The sequence below is a fragment of the Pezoporus wallicus genome, unplaced genomic scaffold (genome assembly GCF_028554395.1).
Source record: "Pezoporus wallicus isolate ANWC-B61680 ecotype Strahan unplaced genomic scaffold, APGP_CSIRO_Pwel_v1 contig_8057, whole genome shotgun sequence".
In the NCBI taxonomy this organism is placed as follows: domain Eukaryota; kingdom Metazoa; phylum Chordata; class Aves; order Psittaciformes; family Psittacidae; genus Pezoporus; species Pezoporus wallicus.
In genome coordinates this window covers 1,657,034-1,673,017 of record NW_026637044.1, presented here as the reverse complement: position 1 = coordinate 1,673,017, position 15,984 = coordinate 1,657,034, and the positions used below count along the sequence as shown (strand labels likewise).

The 15,984-nt window shown below is 43.9% G+C and overlaps 1 protein-coding gene across 1 annotated transcript in view; it reads left to right on the top strand.

Annotated features, from left to right (window-relative positions):
* The first annotated feature begins 1,455 nt into the window (after nucleotides 1-1,455).
* TMIE (transmembrane inner ear) overlaps nucleotides 1,456-15,984 on the top strand; it is a 34,514-nt gene continuing 19,985 nt past the window's right edge. Inside the window, exons 1-2 of the mRNA XM_057402880.1 lie at nucleotides 1,456-1,896; nucleotides 13,326-13,443. Of these exons, the coding sequence (XP_057258863.1) occupies nucleotides 1,798-1,896; nucleotides 13,326-13,443 (217 nt within the window). The 5' untranslated portion in view covers nucleotides 1,456-1,797. The remainder of the gene's footprint in view (nucleotides 1,897-13,325; nucleotides 13,444-15,984) is intronic.

The window sequence follows — 15,984 nt, the reverse complement described above, 5'->3', positions numbered from 1 at the left end:
ATAACACAGCATCCCGCATTCCCTTTCTGCCGCACCTAAAACTTACCCAGATTTTCGGGGCACAGTTTCCAATCATCTCATGAGTGGGAGCACAGCAGCTAACAGTCACACCATGTAAGTCTGCAGCGAGCACAAAAGCGGCAGAGAACCGAACTGCTGCAAAAAGGAGCAACGCGCACCATTCCACCCTCCTTTAACCTTCACAACCTAATCAGTAATGTAAACCTTCAAGCTGCCCTGACCTATTTAAGCTTGTAAAATATTAACTTGCAATAGAGCTATTTTTTCTGAAATTTTGCTTAGGTTTCTCTAAGTGCTACAACACAGTAGCAGAAGATATCATTGCTTGTTTCCTTATCTAAAATCATAGGCTTCTCCAGTAAAGAACATTACAAGAAATTATGAGTATAGAAGAATCATAGAATCCTAGCATACCAGGCCAGAAGGGACCATAAGGATCACCTGGTCCAACCTTTCTAGGTAGAGCAGACCTAGACTAGATGGCCCAGCACCCTGTCCAGCCAAATCTCAAGTATCCAGCACTGAGGAGTCACCATTTCCCTGGGGAGATTATTCCAGTGGTTGGTTGTTCTCACTGTGAAAAATTTTTCTCTTGTGCCCATCACCCCTCACCTTTCCCATGTGACTCCTTGTAAAAAGGGAGTCTCTCTCTTCTTTGTAGCCACCCTTTAAACACTGCAACATGGTGATGAGGTATTCCCTAAACCCTCTTTTCTTCAGGCTGAACTCTCTGCCTTTCCTCATGCAGCTTCTCAGTCCTTGGATCAGCTTTGTGGTCCTTCTGAGGGCCCTCTCCAGCCTGTCCACATCTACCAAAACTGAACACAGTATTTCAGGTTAGACTAGTAGTATTCCAAAGACAATATAGTAAATTTGTTTTACCTAATCATGCTTCTCCTGATCCTCTTTGTCATTCCGTGGCCAAAAGTTTTGTTTGCTTCGTGGTGGAAGGGCAGTCCAGATCAGAGTCCCATACTCCCTCAAACCCCTCAAGCTGTGCTTTCCCTACCCATCTGATTCAGAAAATTTTCTTGAGCCTGTTGAGCAGCACCGAGCCAGAGGTGGTGGCCCTGCAGTTTTAGCTCCTACAACCTCCTATGCATATTGCTCTTCCCAGTTGCCTTCAGCTTCCTTCAACTATCAACCCCAAGTGAAGCTGCAGACTGTAGTGACACATACACACGATCTTTCAGGATTGAAGGATGCTTCTAAAAATCTCAAGATGTCAAGTACTCATCTATAGTAATGCTGGACTCGCTAGCATGGGGCAGCTATGATGCTGATGATGAATCAGCTTGGCTTACAGCCCTTTTTCATTAGGGAAAGAGAATTCTCTTAACAGGCCAGGAGAAAAACAAGAGCAAGAGAGCTGGAATCAGTCGGGCAGCTGCAGGAAAAAGAAAAGAGAGAGGAGAAAAAAACCCAAAGATTTAAAGTGCCAAGTCAGGTTCTTAATGAGTGGATTGCCTTCCTCTGGGGGAGTGGTGAGAGCTCTGAGCACAAGACTTTGCTCCCTGCATCCCCCCCCTCCTTCACAAAGCCCAGCTTGAGGAGCAGCAGAGCGCTGTGTAAGTGACACCCGTCTAATTAATTAATGACTCCTCGGCGTCAGCTCTGTGGCTGCTGGGTTCGAAAGGAAGGCAATAAAGAATGGCCAGGACAGCACGCGACCGCTTCTGGTAAATGCTGAATGCTGCTGAGAGCCGGCTGTGTTATTCATAACCTCCCCTGCTTTGGGCTACAGCACAGAAGTCAGAGATATACTGGGAAGAGAAGATGGCGTGGGATCCACCCTTGCAGCATCCTTTCTTCTGGTTGAGGTGTTCCTCCCTCTTCTTGTCCTGCTCAAGAGCTGCCACGGCACAGCTAATTGAGGTAAGGAGCAACTTTCTTTATAGACTAGGGGTTCGGGGTGTCCATGAATAGGGTTTTTTTTCCCATGCATGTCCAGGGAGGACACGTAGGACAGACAGCAGAGAATTTAAGGTGGCTCCAAGGAGTTAGAGGCTTCTTCAGGGGATGCCTGTTGCTTTCCACAGGCCCAGCACTAGAAAGAAGTTGCTTTTAAAATGGCAATAGCTGCTGCTGAGAATAGTCAGCACTTAAGGGCAGCTTTAAGACGACTTGACACAGTGCAAAGGGCTGAAGTCAACAGCACAGCATTTTCTAGCCCAGTATTAAGTGTTCAACAAGTGCCCCACATGAGAGGTTCAGGGAAAGAAGAGAAGGACCTGATGTGACCCAGGTGATCCTGTCCCTGGATGTACCTACCCAACATTTAGGCTGCATTTTTCTTCTCCTGCATTCTCCTCATTTCCTCTCATTCAGCAAAAAAGTTAACTTTTGTGGTGATGTTCCTCACCCACAGCTCAGTTTCAGAGCTTTCCCCTGAGGATGATGATGTGCTCTCATGCCCCCAGCTTCCTCCACTGAGGCTGGTATGAACCAGTATGGAAGAGCAACTTCACAAGCCAAATCTTACTGTCAGCAGTTTCAGAGGTGAGAATTCTGTCTGCAAGGATAGACCTCCAGAATTACAGCTGCCAAAGCCTGGCAGGCCTGCTGTTTTCAACCTCTTCCTTGCTGTTCCTTAGACTTGAGCCACATTAGAGGCAGCTGCTGTGTTGGTCCATGGACTGAGCCCCAGTGCTGCAGTGACAACGAGCAGCGTGTTCTTTCAGCAGAGATTGCTTTGCTCAGATTTCTGGGTTTAGCTAAACTGCTCAAAAATGCATCTGTGCAGACACAGCTGTGTTAAGGGCTCTAATGGACTAGCACAAGATTTTTTCCAGTCACCCCTGGCTGCCCTTCTTCTCGCCTGACCTCACACCAGCCAGGTCTGATCTCTGCAGTCTTTGGTCCGTAGATTTTAGCAGTTGATCACCAACACATCAGATGCAATGATAACCTTGCTGAGCTCATGTCCCCACCCAGTCCAACTGTTGCCCCAACTTTCTGCTTGTCTCATTTTAAAGTTAGTTACTTTGGATTTTCAAATGGGTGTAGCAACCCATCCTATCTGTCCACAATATAACATCCCTAAAAAAGCAAACAGGAACCTAAAACTCCTTTACAAAGTCATACCTACTCTACTGTAGACATTCTTCATATTTTTCCAAGCTCTTCAGCCTACAGCAGCTCTCAAGGTGACAAGTGAGGCAGAACTTAGTCTTACAGTGCACATTTCACAAAGCATGCTTCGCTTAACCCAGGGCAACATGCAGACACAGCATCCACCCCACCAGGAAGATGTTCCCTTTCATTATGTTTCACAGACACACACTTTACAGGAATTGTCCTCATGCCAAGGAAAAAAAAACAAAAAAAACAAACAAAGACAAATGGTAAAATTACAAAAATTGTTATAAGCCAGGTGTAATTTACTGGTCTGCTTTACTTATACCAGACTTTCTTGAAAACTTGTCTGCTTCTTTATAGCACATAAGAGGGAGCAAATCTCATCTGGAAACATAAGCTGCATGGCAGGTTAACTATCAAGTATCAAAAAATGAGATTAGATGAACAGTTTCTGTATCTCAAAAAGCAGATGAATTACAGGCTGCTGCTCCAAAGCTCTGCAAGGTGGTTTTATTTCAAATAATTACACAATGTAGTTATCTTGAATAATTCAATTTATGCTAAGCCAGCCCATCAAAGCAGAGAGAAGGTCAAAGGGGCTGGATATTAGAGCCTTTCAATGAGCTCAAAGAAAAATCCAAACAAACAAAAACAATAAACAAAAAAGCCACACAATAAGGAGAAGTAAAAAACCAAGGAGATGCTCTTGTTTAATGGTGTTCAAGTGTTTTCAAATGTGCAGATTCATGTACACTTTCCACTTGGAAGCAAAGAGGCAATAAAAGCCTCTAAATATTGACTCTAATTGCATTGACAAAAAACTTTTCTCTTTCATAGGCCTTTTGGAAGAATTCTTAGTCCCCTGGGTTGAAAGTTAACTGTTCAAGGATTAGCAAGCTACCCCGGCACTGGGTAAATTTGGAAATAGCTCCATGGGATGCCAGGAAGCTTCCTATAAAGTGTATTGCAAAGGGACCTCCTGCACTTCACCTGGAGCTGTGGACTCTTCTCCAAGAGCCCCTGGCCCAAGTTCCATTGTAGTTTGTACAAGCTTCTGAAGACACACACCCAGTATACCCTACCTAGGCACCCCTATCCTATGCCTCCATATCCTGACCTTTAAAATGCATTCACATGCTCAGACATTAGCAAGTCCTAAACACCTAGAACACTGGGAAAGGTTCTTTTCCAGCATCACACCAATGCTTTGGCACCAAGAGGACTGAAAAATAGAGAGCGCAGCACTCTCCTGTCCCTTTGCACAGGACTACTCAGGCAATGCATTCAGCTCCCATAAAATAATACCCATTACATGAAATGCATATAGCATTGGCCCATTCTCCAGCTTTCCAGCTTCCTCATAATTTTTTCAAGGGCCCCAGCTGGGATAAAGTATGCATTTCAAGAAGCAGGCAGCTTATGCAGGGAAGGAGGGATGAGGTGACAGCACAGTTCATACTACTACTGTTGCTGCTTTTGCCCATCAGACCTTCAACATGCTCAAGGGATGCTCTGGAAACAGAATTAGGACACGTTAGGGATGGAGGAACATCCACATATCCAGCACTTCTAGATCATATAAAGGCCAAAATAAACCTCAGTTTCTTGGATTCAGCCCTCTTTTGGACCAGGGCTGAACATTAGCACCATAATGCTTTATGACTATTTTGTAATCAGCTTAAGGAATAGTCTGCTGTGCAGTGTAACAGGAAAACAAAACTGCTTTGGGACAGCAGAGAGAAATCTTTATGCTTATTTGAGTTATTTTATTGATACTAAGGACTGATAAACCAGTGGAATAGACCACATTTTTCCAGTCATCCCCATATGTTTCATTACTGAGTTCCACATTGGCATAATTATCTCATTCCTACCCTGAGGCTTTTCTCAGCCAATTCTGTCAAATCTTTATTAATCTCTTAGTATTTGCATTGGAGTTTGGAGCTTCCTAATCAGGAGATCAAACTGTCCTAGGAAGTCATACAGAAGAAAATCTTCAGAACCTTTATCAGACCAGAAAAAGGTGCCCTTTCTGTCTATTAAGATAGGAATTAAAGGTGCTTCTGGTTTCATGTCAGTTCTAGCTTGGACTCCTTGGAAAAGCTGCAACACAGACTTGAAAGTAGAAAAGAGAAGAAACCCCAGAACCTAAATTTTTTACTAGTTATGTATAGCTTCAGTGGGGTAAAGGCAGGTCCTGGTGGAGTAGGGTAAGAAGATCACTGCAAGATAAATTGAAGGCCAGTTCAAAGAAAAGGAGGGTTAATTAAAGGTTTTCAGATGTTCTCCAAGATCTTCCACTCTCACATTGCCATATAGACAAATGATATATTTGATACACACAGTGTTAAGTGGAGTTCAGTTTATACTACACTTAGTTGTATATTGATGGGCTCAAGGGACAGTAACCCCCATATGTAGCCTCCAAGTGAATGTGATGGATATGATGCTGTATGAATGATCTTAGAATACTCATGTGTGATTATAGTTTAAATGAAGGCAGGTAAAATTACCAAGTGGTTATGGTGGACTCCTGAGGTTGATAGCCCATGTGGATGCATAATTTTAGCTTAATAGCTGTCAATAAAAAGAACAAACAAGAAAATAATAGTTCAAGAGGACATATGCAAGCAAAACACATTTGAGAGATGTTAGCTTTAAGAATAGCATCTTTGAGGAAGATACATGTATTTCAGGTAAGATGGATTCAAAATATTACAGAAAATTATAAAAGCCATTTTCTGGAAAAAAAATCTTGTCACTGTCAGAAGAGACAGGCTCAAGAGAGAGGGATGGACTCTATAAAGGGTACAAAGTCATTGGACTATCCCCAACCCAAATCCACATAAATTTAAGGAAAAACTTAGACTTGCTCTCAGAGCATTTGCATTTGTTTGCAGAGAGATTGCATTTAATGTCTCTGCTAATAAATTACCCTAAATGCTACAGCTATGCTAAAGATGCTGCTGTGTCACTGCTGCCATTATCAGATGAAGAGAGGCTGCAGGGTCCAATCTGAAACCATTATTTACAGGACCATGAATTGGTCCAGGTACGAAGAAAATGAGGCTCCCACCGGGAACAGGGAGTCTGGAAGTCTGAGTCCACGAAAAGGGTCTGTTTGTCCAGCTCAAGAGCAGCTTTGGCACAAGCAAGCCTCACAACCAGGACAACAGCTATATCTACATTGTAATTTAACACTAACTACTAGATTTACCAGCCATCCAACTTAAATTCAGTCATTTGATCAGTCTTCTTTACTTTTTTTCTAAATCATAGAATAGTTAGGGTTGGAAAGGACCTTAAGATCATCAAGTTCCAACCCCCAAATCCTATTACATATGTAAGTTAAGATATAATGTATATTAGGTATTCCTGACCTGTAAAGCCACAGATGAGTTATCATTACTGTATTTTCAACATTGCATCTGGACTCTGCCAGGGCTTTCCCACCATTGCAGGAGGTGTTGATGGCCTCACGAGATAAGTTTTGCCTGCATGGAGGTCCATTGTCAGATTGTCCATCTCCTTATGGTTACTTGGAAGGAGGAGAAGGGAGCAAGCACACGTGCATTTATTTCAAGATCAGTTCTTCCAAAACATCAGTGGCCTTTAGATATGTGTAATCAAATGTAATTAGGAATAAACATTGTTAGTTTTCAAAGCCCAACCATGTCGCAGGCTATGAAGTCAAGCCTAATTAGAAGGGGCATTTATAAAACAGAAAAATAATAAGGAAAAAGAAAAAAAGGAAAAAAGGCCTTTAAAAACAGTGCCTTTTACTATTTTTCTTCTCTGCTGCTTCATTAAATTAATGATTTTTTTATCTCCAGCAGTTATCTCCTTCTCCTCTGTGGATGATACCTCTGCCTTCCCCACCATCCCCACTGACAGTTTCTGTCTGCCATAAATGAATCAGAAACAAAGCAACCACTGGTTTTCTTTTTAGTTGAAAGAACCAGTGTCAAAATGTTCTGACCTAAAAATGCAACCTGCCTAGAAATGATTTAGTATTTTGGGTTTGGCAGGTGTTTTACAGCCCTAAGTGTCCAATGTTAGCTCAGATCTAGCTCCTTCCAGAGCACTTTGCCCTCCTCCCAGCCCTTGCTGGGCATTTGAGAAGCTGCAGAGGTGATACCTGCATACAACACAGAGATCCTTTCTTCAGTGCAGCTCTGAGACACATGGAGATGGGGGAGGAAAGCCTGGGCTCCACTACACCTGGGAACATGCCATTCAGCTTGAGGACCAAGTCTTTGGCATAGTCCAGTCTTCACTGGAAGCTAGAGAACCCTGCCATGGTGAGCAAAAAAAGCAGGAGAGGCCAGGGTACCATAGTCTAGGCTCGGCTCCTGTTTTAGATCCCCCACAACCAGCCCCACAGGATTGGAGGCACTGGAAACCCAAAGGAGGGGGGCAATAATAGGCCACCAGCCTCTGTTCCAGCTCCTGCCAGGGAATCACTTGACCCCCAGGACACCCTACAAATCTCCTTGTCTCTCTTACCTTCTCTTACAACCAGAGATTAGGCAAAAAATTGGATGCCAGGGACAGGATTTACCCGCTCTAAATCGGACAGCTAGAAACTAGACACCTGAATCCGAGCTAGTCACTGTAGGTTCCAGTAATAATCACTGAAGAGAAATAATCTTTTATTTATCAGATATCCAGATAAGTTTCCTCAGAGGGATGAATAGCCATGTAAGTGCCACTTTCTCTCAGACATAAATAAACCTGGAATAACTAGTTTAGGCTTAACCACATTTTTTAGCACAATTAACAATCTGTCTTTGGTCTCAATATTCATTATTGGTATTGGCTAGGAGCTGGTTTCACTTCCTAAACATAGCAGTCTAACTTTATTTTAGGCATTGTGCTGTACTCTGCCTGTTTTCTGCCTGCTGCTCCAGAGAGTGCAGGTCTTCCATAAATGTTACACGGAATATTTACATCAGTCTACCTTACACGTAAGTTTAGGCTAGTAAACTAAGCCGTAGGTTTCTCTTTCATGTAATATGACATAATTTAGTGTGAGGTGTCTCTGTCCATGGGAAGGGGGTTGGAACTTACTGATCTTAAGGTCCTTTCCAACCCTAACTCTTCTATGATTCTATGTGATTAGACACTCTTGCAGCCCAGAGCCTCCTTGTTATTCCTTTCTGCTCAATTCTGTTTCCTCCTGAAGCCCCAATATTTTCATACTCCTATAAGCATTTCCCAGACAACTACTTGATGGCAGCATCGTAATGAGGCTAACCTCAGGTATGTTTGCATTATTTTCTTTGATATATTCTCTACTGCTTGCCTTCAACGGTCTTTCCTTGTTGAATTATTACCTGACTGTTGCTGTTTGCTTCATTTGCTGATTCAGTTGCTGCTGCTTGCCTTCATATTTGTTTCCTTCATTTGCCTTTTCATTTTTCTCAACAACTTCCTTCATATAAAGATGACTCCTCTGAAGCCTGATATCTTTTGCAGAAGTCTTTTTCACTGCTTCCAGTTTTCTGGAGTCTTCTGTTTAGTGTGACTGCTTTGCACAGGTAAAGCAATGCTGCTAGTCTTTACACCGAATGTAACCTCTTCCTCCATCTGGCCATCTTCCACTCCTGGACCATGCTGGTGGCCAAGGGCACAAGTTCACCTTTGATGGAACTGGGTTATGTTTTGTTTTTTTCTTCTACTCAGTACTGCATAAGAATCACCTTGTCCCATTTTCATCTCTGCTACATTTCGCCTCCTTACATCTTTTCCTTTTGTCCCTGATGCAATCATCCTGTTATCTTAACATTTATTGTCAAGCATAAATCAACATTTCCAATTTCTTGAAGCTGCTAAGAATTACTTTCATTAGGATGTTTTCCTCCCCCTGACTGTACATGTCATCTTCAAAAGCTAAAAGAACCAGCTGTGGCCCAGTGTTGCATCTTTCAACCCACTTAAGAGTTTGGACACCTCATCTGGTCAGCACGGGTAGAAATGCAAACTTACACACCTCTTACTGAATCCCCACGAGCACACACACAGTTGCCACAGATATACGTGAAACCTTGCTAAGCTGCGGTAGGTTGGCCATAACACTAGAGCGATGTCACTGCATGTCAGCCCGAGCGATCTCACCCTCTACTCCGCTTGGCGAGACCCGCTCCGCAGTCTTGCGTCCAGCTCCGGGGCGGGCGGGCTGGAGCGCAGCGCGGAGAAGGGCGGGCGCGGGCCGGCGTTGGCGGTGACCCGCGGCGGGGCAAGCACCCGAACACCGCGGAGCGGCGGCGGCGCGGGCAGCAGGGAGGGACGGAGCGAGAGAGGGAAGCGGAGGGAGCAGCGGGGCCGCCCCGCTTCCCTCGGGCGCGCCGTCTGCTGCCGGTGTAGGGCAGTGGAAGAGGCGGCAGTGACGGTAGCAGGCGCGGTAAGGGGACCTTGCTCGGCCCATCGCACCGGAGCGGCGGCACTGAGAGGGGAGAACGAAGCCGGAAGCCGGCAGGGCACGGCGGGTAGGTGGCTTCGTTCAACCTGCTGGGACACTTGAGGCGTGTGCGGGCAGCCCACCCAGAGCCGACGGCCCAAGCTGCTGCCCTGCCTCCACTCGATCTGCCTCAGCATTAAGATGACATAGAGAGGGTTTAGATGGGATCTGAGGAAGAAGTTCTTCCCTGTGAGGGTGGTGAGGCCCTGGCACAGGTTGCCTGGAGAAGCTGTGGCTGCCCCATCCCTGGCAGTGTTCAAGGCCAGGCTGGATGGGGCTTGGAGCAACCTGGTCTGGTGGAAGGTGTCCCTGCCCGTGGCAGGGGGTTGGAACTGGTTGATCTTTAAGGTCCCTTCCAACCTAAACTGTTCTGTGATTCTCTGATGATTCTGTTATCTACGCAGCTACCCCTTCACCTCTGCTTCCATCTGGGATAACCCTGGCAGTACTAACGCCAACTGTATCACTATTTGTCTTTTCCCCTTCCTTATGTGCTCTCAAGACTTACCCAGATACAGAGTTCCATCAGAAGGCCCAAAATCTCTTCCCCCCCCCCCCCCCCCCCCCCATCTTCCTCTTAATAGCTGGCTCCCTTTCCCAGTTGTTCATCACAGAATCATAGAATAGTTAGGGTTGGAAAGGACCTTATGATCATCTAGTTTCAATCCCCATGACATGGTCAGTGATGCCTCACTCTAGACCATGTCACCCAAGGCTCTGTCCAACCTGGCCTTGGAACACTGCCAGGGATGGAGCATTCACAACTTCCCCGGGCAACCCATTCCAGTTCCTCACCACCCTTACAGTAAAGAATTTCCTCCTTATATCCAATCTAAACTTCCCCTGTTTACGTTTTAACCCGTTACCCCTTGTCCTGTCACTACAGTCCCTGATGAAGAGTCCCTCCCCAGCATCCTTAGAGGCCCCTTTCAGATACTGGAAGGCTGCTATGAGGTCTCCATGCAGCCTTCTCTTCTCCAGGCTGAACAGCCCCAGCATTCTCAGCCTGTCTTCATACAGGAGGTGCTCCAGTCCCCTGATCATCCTCATGGCCCTCCTCTGGACTTATTCCAACAGTTCCATGTCCTTTTTATGTGGGGGACACCAGAACTGCACACAGTACTCCAGGTGAGGTCCCATGAGAGCAGAGTAGAAAGTCAGCGAAAGTCTGGAAGAAAAGATCTACTCTTTGAGGAACTGAGCTTCACAAAATGGCAAAATCATGCCATGGCCAGCTACTGCAATTGAAGTGTCTCCTGTGAAGCAGATTGAGGCTGCCATAGAGGTTAAGTCTGGGATCAGTAGGAAGGCAGGAAAGCTGAATCTAAGATCTTTGTACTTCTAATGAGACAAAATTTTCTGAACCTGACCCAGTTCTCTGATCACTCCCCAGGACTGGTATCTACTGCAGTTTCTCCAGTTTCTTTGTTGCTGAGTAAAAAGAAATCCTACATTTGAAAAGGGAAACGTTTCAGTGTCAAGTATCATGGATTCCTGCCTCTTTGATTGTACCAAATGCCTGTACAAAAGACAACACCACTCTGGCTAGCCTTTCCTTCTTCCTGAGTTCACCTGAGCAGTTCTGGTTTTTGAGCACTAGATGCCCCACGGCCATGAATGAGGTGTGGCTGAATAGCCAAGACAGCTTGGAAGAGACAGGCTCAGACTGCAGTCCTATTCACCACAGATGGATTTTGAATAGGATGCCCCTGGGAGACAGAACACTCCAGACATGGTGGGTAGCATCATTCGTTAAGAAAAGACTAAAATATGGTTTGTATTGCACAAATAGGCAAGTAATTGGAGAGCAGCTCCAGCTCTAATTCACTCTGTGGTATCCATTACAGCTGTGTTTTAACAGCACTTCCACAGGCTGAGAACGGAAGGGCACTGCAGGGAATCAGATGAACCTGTTGAGGAGATTTTTTTTTTTAAGAAACTGAGTGTTTTAAGCTTCTATCAAAAGGCAATTGCCAATTCAGATCAGGTCCTATGTTCAGATATAAGGTGTCCTGGGTTCAGCAGTAAAGGTGTTTTGCTAACAACCCTCCTGTAAGATCACTAGCAGGTTTTAATTCTGTGATTTGCTGCACCACAACACATCATATGTGAAGTTTATTGGCAGGGAGGGGTTGTTAACTTCTGATTTTCTAAGCTATAAATCAAGAGAATAAATACTGCTGCTGGTATGTGTACTCTTCCTATATCATCACTGCAATGGGACCAAAGGAGTTGGTCTAGACAACCTATTTCTCTAGTAATGTTTAACACACTTTTGAAACATTCTCAGCCTCATTTCAGATAGGGGGAAGAGAGACACTGTCGTGCTGAACCCAGGACAGACACACAAGAACTAAGGACTGGATCAGCAATAAGACTTAAATACCTTGTTTGCCCAATTTTACCTACCATGGAGTCCAGCAGATTTCTATCTGGTGACTCCAGAGAAGTTTCTTCTGCCAGGCAGGTATCTATAGGGCTATTTGATCTAGGCTCTCCCATAGATGTTGAAGATCTACTCAATAGTTAGGGGAGCTGAAGTTGCAATTCATAAAATCCTAGAATGTTTTGGGTTGAAGGACCTTAAAGCTCATCCAGTTCCAACCCCCTGCCATGGGCAGGGACACCTTCCACTAGACCAGGTTGCTCCAAGCCCCATCCAACCTGGCCTTTATTGAAAACTTCTCCTGCAAATACTAGCCAAACCACCACTAAATCACATAGGAAAAGCTGACATCACCATCTTCACAAAACAAGGCTCTTAATTATCATTATAATTTCTTTTCACCTGTTTTCTCATTGCCCTCTTGCTCTTCAGTTCTAGAGCGTTTTCAAGAGCTGGAAATCAGAGTGCTTTTCTTGTTACATCAGAGACACTCCCCTGTTTAGCCTAATCCCCACTCATTTTGAAGAAATGCACTAAGCAGGACATTATCACATCTTTTCTGACCTTTGATACAGTACAAGACACAGAATTTAGTTCAAAGACCTCCTTGTTTCTCCAAATAACTGATTAAGACATGTTTTCCTGAGTGACAACCAAGGTTGATGCAACATCTACAAGGCAACTTAAGAGCAGGTTTCTTTGGTCAAACTTGTGATTTGTGATTCAAAATATAGAAGCAAGATTTCTTAAAACAAAAAAGGTTCTGCTTATAAATGAAGAAAAATACCAGAACTCTCAGTTCTTTATTTCATTTTAGTTCATTACTAATTAATTTTAAAACATATTTAATGGAGAATATCACTAAAAAACTGGTTTCTTCAGAACAAGTATAAATTTCAAGAAGAAAAGTACATTTACATCTGGAAAAATTCCAGTTAATTATAAAAATGAAGATATTTTTAAGGAATAGAGGTATTTAGTCCTCTACTACTCTTTTCCAGATCATGATATACATACATATGCCTGAAAGTGCAAAAGGAACCTGTGACCTAAAAAAAAAAAAAAAAAAATCTATCTTTTAAAGATGGGAATGCAAAATATAAGAAATTTCCTCCTGACCCCAGGAAAAGGATTCTTTAGAAAAAAAGCTGGAACTTGAAGAAAGAACAGCAAAAATATTTGCTTTGTAATCCTGAAAATTAAACTTAAGATAAATTTTAAAATGGCAAAAGCTTTAGATACAAACTCTTTATTGAGGTCTCCAAAATGCTGTGGGGCAGCAAACTGAGGTCTACCACCTTCTGTGCTATTCACATCTTTCTGACTGTTTTAGGGACTCTTGCAAATCCTAAACCACTTTTTTTCCTCCCTCTTTCCCAGGCCACCACTGAACCCCCAAAAAAGAAACCGGACCCTGTCACTTCGGAGACGGTGGTGATCTGGGGGCTGCGGCTCTGGCAGGTGATTGGTATCTTTGCCATCTTTGTCCTGGCAGTCAGTAAGTTGTAAATCTCTGCCTTGCACCAACCACAGCACCAACCAAAGCACCACCCTAAGCAGGACTTGTTCCTGGAGGAATACAGGCCAGGTGGCCATGGAAGTCACAGGCTGAGACCTTTTGGTCTCTGGCATCACAGGAGTACACACTGAGGGGACTTTAGAGCAGGGAGAAGCAGGTGGGGTCTGTGAAGGAACCACAGGTGGGCCACTGTGGCTTCATCCTGTAACATACTGATCCTAGCTGAGAGTGTCCCAGAGAAGAAGAGTTACTGCAGGGCTGTGGCACACTATGGGACTACATTCAGCTATAGTACCACATTCAAACCCAAATGCATGTTGCAGCCATGGTCCCACCCTGTTGCACAACCATACAACCTATGCGTGACCTTCTCTGGTCCTGTCCCACATGCTGCAATAGGAAGTCTTGAGAGGTCTACAGTCGCAGCCACCTCTGGGGTTAAGGTCCCCAGCTCATTTTCCAGGTGTCAAGACTTTCAGCTTGATTTAGGCAGGGCTTGCAGGACTCAAAACCCTCCATTTTTTTTTGAGCCCAAACAGTAGGAAGCCACTGGCTCAGACCTGGTGAGTGCAGCAGGATAGGATCAGATACTTGGAGGGTCTATCTGGATATAGCCACTTCCCACCTGAGTGTCTCCATCCTGCTTCATCCTCTTGTAGCTGACTCTTCAGGAAGAGTGTAAGTCAGCTTCACTGTGCATTGCAAACTACTATCGTGAGCTTCCTTATGAGGACATCATTTAGGACACTATCATAACCCCATCAAAATTCAAAGGAAGGATTTTCTGCTCCTTCCTTGAGCCAACATACAAAAATTAGACAGTTTGATACTAGTCAAACATGATAAATTGATCTCCCACCTTCTTATTATACCCTCTAGACTTTTATAAAGTGTAACTGATTTATTTCTCCTAGCAAACAGAGTTACACTAACTCATCAAAAATACCCTTAAACCTCTTCTTTTTCCTGTTAGGGAAAAATGAGCAGAGAGATAGAACCTGCAACCAGTACTTGAAAGTAAATCCCATCAGCTCATAGATTACCTCATATCTATGCATAAGGGACAGGGAGACGTAAAGGGGGCGGTGACAGTGGTCAGTGAGTGGCTGTGTGGTGCTTAGTTACTGGCTGGGTTTAAACCACACATCTAGGCATTTATTTTTTTTTACCATTCTCACTTCTGCTGGTGTCCCTAATTGCTTGTTAATATTAATTTCACAAGTGGAGAAATGAAGAATTTTAAAGCACCTGAAGGAAGGTCTTAAGTGCTTTCTGTACCACTTTTGCTCTCATTCATCATAAGTGATGAGCACTCTTCAAAACAGAATGGCCACATGCAAGCTCCTGATGGAGAACAGTCACAGGAAATGCCAGCCCTGACCTACAAGCAGCCATTGTTTAGAACACAGGTTTCCTGGGCCAGATCTAAAACATAGTATTGCAGGGAACGGATATCTAGTGCTCCCTGTTACTTTTTAATTTGCTGCTAAACCCTGTCTAGATGCAGCCCTAATCCAATCAAAGAGCACAGCAGTCTGTGTATTGTTGCCTCCATTGATACTGAGGGAATAAAGTCAATTCTTGTTGCCACAGACATCTCTTTGGCTGCTGTAGGTGGCCTGTATCAGTCCTTCCTAAATAACCATCCTATTATGTTTCCATGCTCTGTTTAAACCAGAAGTTTGCATTTTCAAAGCAAGAACAAATATTTTCCTCTGTTTTCCCCTCATTGCAGTTTATGGGCAAACACCACACACTGCTCCCAAAGTCTGAGGGATAACTGCTCCCACAACTCTACATCAATGAAGATAACATTAGTTCATAAGATGCCACAACACCCTTTGCAAACAATCACCAAGTAAAGATCACCAAGTAGTTAAATAGTGACTCCATACATTATGTGAAATAGACATAAAAATTAACATCAGGAGCTTTAGAATGCAACTAGGCAGGTGAAGGGTGTTATTCAGCTTGGGGCATCAATTGCACATACATTTTTGCCCCTGCGTATCTGTTTAGTCATTCATTAGAAACTGGCTCTGTCAATACCGGGTTATTTAGGGTTAGAAACATGGAATGGCTGCTGTGCTGACAAACTAACATGTCAGATGGTGCACTGCTTGCAGAAAAAAAAAATAAGGTTTATTTGGTTACCTTAAAAACATCAGTAGCAAGAAGCAAACACCTGTGAAAATTACTTAAGCGACAGCTCAGAAATGGAGTGCATTATAGAAAGCAACATAGAAGGAAAGTTGCAGCCTAGTTATTTAAAGTGCTGAAAGCAGTGAATTTTGAGAAGGTAAAATACTATTAAGGATCTCTGTTTAGACAAACAAGCAAATAGGTTATGTGCTATTCAATAAAGTAACATCTGCTTCAAGGTTCAAGTTCCCATTAACACACACAGCTAGTTCAACAAAATCACACCATTATGTCACCCTGCTACAGATAAATGTTATTGGAGGGGTAGGAAAGTGTTTTCTAGGTCATCACAGGGTTTAGGCTTGCTGAATCTCAGTG